The sequence below is a fragment of the Gymnodraco acuticeps genome, unplaced genomic scaffold, assembly GCF_902827175.1.
Source record: "Gymnodraco acuticeps unplaced genomic scaffold, fGymAcu1.1, whole genome shotgun sequence".
NCBI lineage: Eukaryota > Metazoa > Chordata > Actinopteri > Perciformes > Bathydraconidae > Gymnodraco > Gymnodraco acuticeps.
This window is the reverse complement of record NW_022990887.1, coordinates 115,212-125,529: the sequence shown is the minus strand read 5'-3', so window position 1 is coordinate 125,529 and position 10,318 is coordinate 115,212. Positions and strand designations below refer to the sequence as shown.

General features: G+C 42.3%; 1 protein-coding gene across 1 annotated transcript; it reads right to left on the bottom strand.

Moving 5' to 3' along the window:
- Positions 1 to 216: 216 nt before the first annotated feature.
- On the bottom strand, positions 217 to 7,951 carry LOC117557615 (neuroepithelial cell-transforming gene 1 protein-like). Its single transcript, XM_034233516.1, has 9 exons — positions 7,663 to 7,951; positions 4,932 to 5,039; positions 4,654 to 4,818; positions 4,188 to 4,250; positions 3,806 to 3,979; positions 3,309 to 3,566; positions 3,022 to 3,192; positions 2,438 to 2,624; positions 217 to 1,935 (listed from the first exon to the last, which is right to left on the bottom strand). The coding sequence occupies exons 1-9, from the start codon at positions 7,753 to 7,755 to the stop codon at positions 1,487 to 1,489; spliced, it is 1,668 nt and encodes a 555-aa protein (XP_034089407.1). The 5' UTR covers positions 7,756 to 7,951; the 3' UTR covers positions 217 to 1,486.
- Positions 7,952 to 10,318: the final 2,367 nt, after the last annotated feature.

The following is a 10,318-nucleotide window of genomic DNA, read 5'->3' as shown; positions in this document are numbered from 1 at the left end:
CAAATTACATAATACCTTTAGATTCGTGAGCTTTACATGTGCTGGTATGAACATGATTTGTGTGATCTGCTCAGTTGTTTTGCTAAGCTAAGCTAAACGGCTAATGGCTCAGGATTTAGCTCAAGACGTCAGACTAGTTTCAATGTTCATGTGAAAAGAAATCACCTTTTTTAAATCAGTAAATGAGGCAAAAACATAAAGACATGAAACCAGAAGTTCAGTTGCAAATCTTACACAGATCTTTATTGTTCTTTAAATACATACAGTTCGTAGCAAAGCGAGTTGCCCTTTTCTTTTACTTCTTCTCATATTATGCACATATCCAAAAACCTTTTATTTTCTCCTCCTTCCCCTACATACTTTTTTCCAACTTCACTCGTGGTATTTTAACCACCTTTTATCCTTCTGAGCAATATATCACTTCAACAAGTTTAATATCTTGCCCTGTCCATCTATTTCAGTCTTCTTTTATCCATCTGTTCTCTTTTCTCTTCAGCCTTCAACAACCTTTTCTTATTTCCATTTCTAACCAGTCTTTTACTTATAATCTGTCCATTTCCTAGGACAGGTAAATACATCCTGCTACTGTAGTGTTCACAAATAAATCTCCATGCAAATTTCTACTGTACACTCAAAAGTGATCTGTTTCATTTTTGAAAAGTCAGCTTTTTGAAAACCAACATGGCTCAGTTCAAAATTTTGTTTCAAAACAAAACTCCTCATCTCTTCCCGACATGATTTGACATAAAGATGATTTGCTACCACTATTTTTCATTGTGATATTTGTTCAAACAGAGACTGCATCTGTCTCTGGATTTAAATAAATGCCTCTGATGGCAGTATATGCATAAAAATAAAAATAAGTGTCCAGGTTTTTAACATCTGTCATTAAAGGAATGTATAAAAATAAGACATGTCATCTGATTAATCTAAAATCAGAATTTAACAGATAATTTGTATATCTTTGTGTAGTACATCTCACCATTTTCAGGGACGCCTAATTAACATTCTCAAATCTTCAATTAACTTCACCTAAAAAGCTAAAACAGTGCTGTTTTATGATACCTAAAAAAATACTACAATAGATTTTAGAATATAAAAATGTAAAACTGTCATTAGCCCCCCCGAAAAGGTCTAAAATAATGTTTAAATATCAAATTAATAGTAAACAAGATTGAATGCACCACCTCTATCTTGAAGAAATCAACACACTCAAGACACACACAGATACATGTGTGAAATGTGTGTGTTTGCTTCCCTTTTTATTTTTTAACTGGTGGAAGCTGTGCATCTCTCCACAATACTTGGATGCACTTGGATGGAGGGGTAAAGTAAATAGCTGCCGAAGAGGACAGTAACACAGAACACTGTTGTAATAATAATAATACGCACACATAACACATAAATACAAGTCCCACACTTCTCCACGTTGTCTTACAAAAAGAACAAAATGTCCACCAAGGAGTCCTTTCTTTATCTCCTCGATTCACACCATAGTCTCTTTTCTCTTCCCTAACGAACAGAGAGACTTCTTGTCCTTTTTTGATTTGTTCGTTGTGGATATTAAGGAAAGAGGCGAGGTTGATGATGTGGTCGACAAAGATGACAACGACGATCGTGAGGAAGGGGGCGTCGTGGGACTGGGGTTTGTGCTGTTGCTAGGCGAGCAGGGGGCGGATTGAGTCGTCCGCTGAGGGCAGTTCTCGTTCACTTCCTCCATGTGTACGATGGCCGACACTGAGGAAGGACGGCGCTTGAAACGGGTGACGTTCGCAGGCGGTGACGGCGTCGAGGGCTCGCCGAGCGGCCGGTGGACGGAGATGGCGCTGCGGAGGCAATTCAACCACTGCTGCTTGTGGAAAATGTCGTTGACTTGCAGCGTGTGCGACTGCGCCTGGCTCGGGTCTGGGGATCGCACTCGGAAAATGTTCTTAGCTGAGGAGAAAGAGGGGGGGAAAAAATGGAGTTAGCTAACTGCTATAATTGACAAAACCCAAGTCTTTACCCACTAACTGCCCGGCATTTTTATTTACATTTAGTTTACTCATAACTATTGTATCTGTTTTATTGTGTTGCACTGTTGGAGGAACTTGTGACCTAAGATTTTCATTGATATATCTATACTGTAGCTATGTACTAATGACAATAAAAGCCTTGAATCTTGAACCACACACACATTATGCATTCAACTGATTGCATTTTGCTAATTAATGATCCAATATATCATCCCATTTACTTGTACTCTTCTTGCACCATTTTATTTGTATTTACTTGCACATCTCCAAACATTCTCTTGCACTGTTTTTATTTGTTCTATGTCCTATACATACACTGTATAGAGGAGCCTGTGACTTAAGTTTTTCATTGCCATATCTACACTGTAGCTATGTACAAATGACAATAAAGCCTTGAAACCTTGAATGAATCCGAGCCTCACCTTTGTCTGCGTTGCTGAAAGCGCCTCTGAAGGATCCGCCCATCCTCACATCTCCGTCCTGCAGGTCCTCCAGAACCAGATCGTGCACCGGGAGTGGCTGACGGTAAACCTGGAAACACTGGCGTTCGTTCCTGGTGACTGGTCGGGTCATAACCAGCAGCTCGGTGAACAGGAACACGTGCAGCTTCTGGAAGGAAAACAAAAAAACAAGGGGGAATTAAAATCAGGATATTTTGCGTTACCATTTACTTAGATTTCTGGAAAGTGTGATCTAACATCTCATCAGTTTCAGGGACGATCCTCCTTTATGCCTAATTAAAATGCTCAAATCTTCAATTAACTTCACCTAAAAGTGCTGCTTTATGATACCTAAAAAAAGATAGATAGATTTTAGAATATAAAAATGTAAAACTTTAAAAAAAGGTCTAAAATATTGTTTGGAGAAATTAAAACTATTTACTAAGATTTCTGGAAGGTGTGATCAAAGTGAATACTCATACGGTTAACCCTAGGAGCAGTTACAGTCTAAATGCTTTATATGGGATGTAATGTTCTTGATAATTATGTGTAAGTGTTTTTCTTACCGTGCCGCTCTTGTTTCTCAGCTCTCCGTGACACAGCAGGCTCTTGCACTCTTCGATGAGAGGGTCTTTCTGCCGGTCGTCCAGATACTCCAACTTGTCGATGTAATACTTGCACTCAGACTCTCCCTTCTTCATGTTGATGTCGGAAAGCACACCTTGCATGATGGTGATCTGCAAAACACAAGGAGTCCAAATATTAATTTCTACTATCAACCATCTGTGTCTGGTTTCTACTAACAACCATCTGTTTTTTCCCCCGTCTTTTTCTGTTTCTGCGTTTGACTTACCGCTTCCTCCAGGCTGGCGGCGTCTGGATGTTCTGCTGGAGTGTGTCTCAGGATTTCTTTAAGCAGGAGAGGGTATTTGACCAGGCGGGAGCGAGGGATGTCCAGGAAGCTCCACAGGTCTAGTTTCCTGCTGAAAGGCGACTCGAGGCAGCGCTGCAGGAAGTCCTGAACCCGCCGGTCCTGCTTCTTCTGGTCCAGAAGCGCCTTGGCGGCCAGCTGGTTACTGCAGTAGTCTTTGTAGGCGTTTAGCCTTGGCATCTGGAGGGAAGATGAAACACTTAATAAGGCTGTCTTTCTCACTGGAAACCAGGCAATGGATTACAAGTAACAGGATTACGTAATTAGGATACAAAGAAAAGGTGCGTTTTGTAACAAATAATTACATATTGTCGGTACTGTCTAAATTTACTTTGAATGTACAATATTGTATAAATGTAGTGTATTTCTAACTGTGTGTTCATAAAGGGTCACGTTAATTGTTTTGATAGAAATCTTACCCAGTCCACTACAATCTGTCCGATCTGTCCCACAGTCCCATCCTTCTTTGTGGCTTTTGACAGGAGCACAAGGAGATCTTCATGCAGAGGGATGTAAGCGTCCAGGTTTCCGAAAATATGATTGAGCTCCTCCTCCGACATAATGGAGAGCTTCAGCATCGGGTCGTGGTACGCCTGTGTACGAGAGGAGAGCCAAAACGTCAAATACAATACATCCCAAAAAGGCTAATAATAGCTTGTGAAGAGCAGTACAAGAGAAAAGACAGAATAATAAGTCCTCGTCTTTTAATAGCTGCTGGCTTGGCTGTGCTGAAGGCCTGCCAGACTTTGATTTAATCTGTTTGTGTAATGTGTACTCTCTCTGCGATGTTAAAGAACAAACCTTGCGTGCGAGCTGGAGGTCCTCGATCAGGTCCTGTTCTCCACGAGACAGCTCAAATATGGCCTGAGGAAGGAGCACAAAAAGATAGTTTTTAAGCAAAACACATAAATCAAGATGTCATTACGTTACAGCAACTGATAGACTAAATGTTAAACCGCACTGCTGCCAATGAATGAGGTCAATTTGAAGTCTCTCCCTCTCCTGCTTACTCTTTAAAGCTATACTAACAGTTGGCTAAGATGTCTGACATATGCAGGACAAGTGGGTGTGTAGGCGCTAGTTTGTTAGCTTCTCAGGTGAATGTGAACCTCGCACAGACTGGGAAATGAGCACAGGAAGGCTTTTTTTGACACAAATACTGCAGGGATATGTGAAGCTAGTCTGCTAGACAGGAGGGTTCACCACTGTCTGGATTTCTGACTTCCTATTAATCCTCAACAGTTCATGTCTCGGTGCTGATTCTCACCTCCTGCCGCTTGATTTCTTTGGTGGAGAAAGTTCCCTTCTGGTGGACGTCGAGAGTCTCCGACCACAGCATGCTGTTCCTCCTTTTGGGCGGTGTTGGGGCCGCTGCCTTACTGCAAGGCTTCTGGGGAACGCCCGGCGACTTGCCATCGCCCCGAAAAGAGGCCTGAAGAACGGAAACAGGAAACCCCAGAAGTCAGACATGTTGCAATTCGAAGCCACGGTTGTTTAGTTGCCCCAAGGAGCTCCCTTTTTCTACGAGATGTAACGGGAGCTTACCTGGATGGTTTGGCCGAAGCGCCGGACGGCCCCAGTTTTCACCGGAGCGATGAGATTGGCTAGCGACGTCACCCTGCCGAGAGGACGGACACGCTTTGTGCTGGGTTCCTGCAAAAACAGAGAGAAAATCAGATTAGTTTTTTGTTGCTGTTGTGCCACATGTATCTTTACTGTTCTTATTTCGTTGTCGTAAAAGTTGGTATACTATGGTTTGATATGGTCACGCCAATAAAGCTCCGATTGAAAAGTCGGAAATGTTCATTCTCCACGCAACAACCCTGAACGAATCGATCAGTGATGCCATTTTCAGACCTAAGCAGTGAGTCCAGACGCTCCCTTGTGACTTCCTTGTGATAAAACACACCAAGTCAAGCCATAAATCCTCATTATTGACTTCTCTTTGGGGCGAGGAAACAAGAGAAGCCTGAGCCGAGGTCGAGCAGCGGCAGACAGACTGGCGGACGGACAGAAAAAGTGAGAAGCAGATCCAGCAGCTGTTGGCTCCATCATGTGAAGAGACTCCGAGCACAAAGAGCCTTTCTGACTCTGATACGGAGGGGAAGGAGGGCCTGGAGGAATTCAAGGAATGCACGAGACCCTTCTCTCAGCTGTTCAACACCGCCCCCCCCCACACACACACTCTGCTACTGACCTGACAACAGCTACAACTCCCCTGATGGTGGATTTGTTCTTTAACTTAAACAGTGTGTGATCAATGCTTCCCTTTTTGTCTACAACTGTTTATCGTCTGAATATATATTTAGCATTTAATAAAGCCAAATTAAACAGGGGGGGGTGGGGTCTTTAGATTGCTCTTGCTTCAATCAGCATTTTGTATGCTTCCTTATTGCTCCAGCTCTTTAAAAGCAGTAGGGACAGTGTGTCAAGAGTAAAAAAGACCCCCACGGCAGTCATAAACAGACGGTGAATGCGCCCCTTTTGAAGTGTTTACACAGCGTTCACTGCACTTTTAACGGCTGCGAGTTCAGACAGGCTCTCTGAAAAGGCCTCGCGTGAGAGCAGCACTACACCTGGACCCCCCCCCCCTCCCTCACTCAGCCCTGAGGTTGTCAGAAAGAAGAGAAGTGCTTGGCCTCGCTCCAACAATAACAGACACAGAAATGAAGGTAATGATTTCAGAGCCTCTTCTAAAAAACACCGCGAGACAGCCACAGCCATAATTAGCATTTCTGAAGATTACACCCCCTGCAATCCAGATCTTCACACTAATGAAGGCTCTGAAATGAACACCGCACCGCTAAAAAGGCCTAATATGTTTTCTCCTGACTCAGGCCAAATGGGGTTTTGCCTTGGCTTAGCGAATCTGGGAAACAGAGCAGCCATTGAAGGCTTTTTAGGCTCTGCGGACACAGCTGGGAAACAGATCCACTCCGTCTGGTTTGCGGAGGCCATGCAGCCTCAGCCTGCAGACAGAAAGCGTTGAGGATTTTTGCAAAAGCCCTCTAGTGGCAGGGGCCAGGAAAAAGAGCTTTGACTCTGTACCACGTGCAGGGACAGGGTTTTGACTTGGGACCTTTAAATCTCAGTAGACAAAAGAAAGTATTGTAAAAAACAGTGTCCTGAATGTCAGTAGTGCTTTGTGAACTGGCCCCAGAATAACAAAAGACCACTAGTCGCAGTCTTTGTTTATCTGTAGTAAAGTGAAGCAGTGCAGACGGACAGGGAAAGTTGCTATTCCTGGCAGTTTGACCAAACAGTTACGCTGAGTCTGGATGACTTCAGGAAACCAGACAGATCCGGGGTTGGAGCTGCTGCTTTTGATTATCAGAGGAACCCCTTTCCAGACAAACGTATTGTCCATGTGTGGTGCACTCTTTTCAACTTCTAACCCAAGATTACAACCCTTTAAATGTCAGGAGTTTTCCCCCCAAAGTGCTCTCCCTTTGATCTCACTTTGGTGAGCAAATATGCCAGATGTGACCCTGGGATAACAGCCGATAGGAGACCAGAACAGTCACACCGCAAACGAATGCGTCGAGGTCATCGGCAAGTCAGCACAATGTGGAAACTCAGAGTGAATCATTTGTGCAGTTCATTGAAGAACAGGACTCACTTCTTGAATTGACTTCTCTCTTATCAAGTGGTTTCCTGTCAATGAAAGCACATCTTCCTGAAATCCAAAAGGGAACAATGCACGCCTTAAAAGATAAAGGAAGTAGCTAAAGCTGTGATTTTTTTTTTTTAAGTAGCACACCTTGGTTTCCACACCTGTTTCTGCAGCTTAAGGAATGCTTTCAGGGTGCTTTGCTGCATTTGCATGACAGATAAGTGGCTTTTTCTAATGTCAGAGGTCAATAGAAACAAAGTAATTGTAGACCTGTATAGCTGACTGGGAGTTTACCCCCTGCTGCTTCATTGTTTGTGTCCATATCCCACCTCTGCTGGGATGCATATTTAAGAAGAAGACAGGGAATACACAACCCCTAAGAGAGGTCAATCGACTTGTTAACCTTTTCGTAGGTGCGGTGAAACTCAATGATTAACTTTAGTATCTCAAACCTCAGCCTAGGCACAAAGTTCACCTTAGAAGAACACACACACACACACACACACACACAAACACCGTGTGTGAATAGGTGAGATAAAAACAGGGATAGGCGCTGATTCACTCGCAATCTGACACAAGAGCATGACTCCATTTAAAGGACATTCGTGTTAAAACATCTTAAAAGTAGAAATATCACCACAATTGTGCATGTGTGCTGCTCACCTCTGAGTCTTTGCTGGCTTGGTTCTGGTAGTCTATCACTTGCAGAGTCCGTTTGATAGGCACCAAGCTACCCAGTTCATCGTAAGCCACCATAGCTTTCAATAAAAAACACAATATCCTTTTTTTAATCCTTTGACGAGTCAGCTTCAAGTAATCCACATCCGAGAGGAAAAAGGAGACGGTGAGTTAAATACATAAATAAACCTTCTCCATGTGAGGTTTCTGCTCCCCTCAGTCAGGGCTAAACTCACTCACACTGTTTCTAAACTTTGTTCTGAGGTGGACTAGGAGAGGGAGGGCTTTATACTGAGAGTTCAGACAGGGAGGAGCAAGCTTCATGGCTGGATATGATGTGGGATCGGGTTTATGTGGAGGTGGTGGGGGGAAGCAGGGGTGGGGTGCAGGGGTGGGGTGGGGGGAAGCTGCCCGCAGGCTCTGTTGATCCGTCCACTAAGACTCAAACAGTAGTGAGAATTTCTAAGATCACGAGTAAAGCTTTCTACTAAATGAAGTTGACACAAAACATCTCTGATACGGGTTGGAAAAATACTGAAACTCCTGGAGCTGGGTGAAGGTTTGCAGTGAAAGCTGAGAAATGTATGACTTGCATTCATATTTTTAATATTTGAGGGGAATAAAGATGGACCTGTCCTCACATTTGGGTTTTAAAGTGTTGCAAAAAATATAAAATAGTACTTTTTCAACAGTTCAACTTCTGTGGAAATACTTTTTGATTACCATTACAGCCTAAACAATTAAAAGATGTTTCTTTATTGATGTTTTAATGCATTTTAAAAATGTAATTAAAATGGCCTTTTATCTCGTCAACCCTGCTTTCCACCGTTTTTAAATCTCTGACATCACAGCATATTTATCATATTCTATAGCTTGCAGAAATGGTTACAGTTGTTACTTATCAATTCTTATTATGTCCCCTCTTTTTTGATCACGAGTAATACAGTCAAATCAAATCACCTTTGCATCCCGAACACAAAAGAGGGATTATGTCGTCTTATCTCATGTCAGGTCTCGCATCAGGTATTAAAACCACTGCTTGTTTAATATACTGATAAAACTACGACGTCGTTATTACTTGTCCGTTTCTTGTGAAATAATAATCAAAGCAGTTTCAGCTGTGAGTGGCTGTGCCCTTTGCTTCAAACAGAATCAGGCTGATCAGCTGGGGGAGGTGATCAATTAGAATATCAATGGTGGGGGGCTTGTGACACACTCAGGCAAATGCTTGAACTAAAACCTGTATATTCAATTCCACTGGGAGGGGGGAAACCACAGCCAATATGTTGATTGGTTTCACAGTGGGGGAAAGGGCAACATGTTGGCCAGTTTCAGGGTTGGAGTTTGAAAACATGTTAGTTCTGCTGGGTTTATGCCTAGCGTCGATTCTTGACAGACAGAGACCGAGGACCTATGCAGAGGTGGGGGAAGTACTCAGATCTTGTACTTAAGGAAAAGTAGAAGTACTCAGATATTGTACTTGAGTAAAAGTAGAAGTACTCAGATCTTGTACTTGAGTAAAAGTAGAAGTACTCAGATCTTGTACTTGAGTAAAAGTAGAAGTACTCAGATCTTGTACTTGAGTAAAAGTAGAAGTACTCAGATCTTGTACTTGAGTAAAAGTAGAAGTACTCAGATCTTGTACTTGAGTAAAAGTAGAAGTACTCAGATCTTGTACTTGAGTAAAAGTAGAAGTACTCAGATCTTGTACTTGAGTAAAAGTAGAAGTACTCAGATCATGTACTTGAGTAAAAGTAGAAGTACTCAGGTCTTGTACTTGAGTAAAAGTAGAAGTACTCAGATCTTGTACTTGAGTAAAGTAGAAGTACCACAGTGTAGGAATACTCTGTTACAGTAAAAGTCCTGCATTCAAAATGTTCCTCAAGTAAAAGTAGAAAAGTATTCTCATCAAAATATAGTGAAAGTAGCGACAGTGAAAGTAGTCATTGTGCAGATTGGTCCATTTCAGAATAATATATATGATATGTCTTATAATGAAGTGTTTCCCATACATTGATTTATTTGTGGCGGGCCGCCACAAATAAATATCGTCCGCCACAAATGGATCTCGTAAAAAAAAAAAAAATTATTATTATTTTTTTCTTTTCTTTTTTTAAATCTTTTTTTTCTTTGGTGGTCTAACGGATAGTGAGGTGGGCTGATGATCGGAAGGTTGCGAGTTCAAATCCCGCCTGGAACACCACTACTAGTGTGCCCTTGAGTAAGGCACTTAGCCCTCAGTTACTCCAGGGAGAATGTCCCTGTAATCGGTCATTGGAAGTCGCTTTGGAATAGGGCATCTTCTAAATGCCTAAATTATATTTTTGGGAGAATAAACCCCACAGATCCTCAACTCCGGTGTGTCTCACTCATTAACAACGCAACACAGAGCAACAAGAACGTTGTCTACAGTAGCCATGAACTCGCATGTATTTTCTTATTTGATAACCCGAATTGGTTAAGGGGCCTTTGGCTTTTCTTATTGATCATGAAAGTGTTCTCAAAGCTGGTAAAGGTGCAGCTAGTTTGAATGACTTTGTATACTGCAGGGTAGCTTGTGGATTTACTCCAGGTGGAACTAAAGATTTAACACTTGATTATATTTCACATCATTCATCCACATCTGTGAAGTAACTAAAGG

Coding starts and splice junctions, on each gene's coding strand:
- LOC117557615 (XM_034233516.1), bottom strand. CDS start 7,755: ATGGTGGCTTACGATGAACTGGGTAGCTTGGTGCCTATCAAACGGACT. Junction 3,193..3,308: donor CCGCCAGCCTGGAGGAAGCG/GTAAGTCAAACG, acceptor TGTGTTTTGCAG/ATCACCATCATGCAAGGTGT. Junction 1,936..2,437: donor TTTCAGCAACGCAGACAAAG/GTGAGGCTCGGA, acceptor CTTTCTCCTCAG/CTAAGAACATTTTCCGAGTG.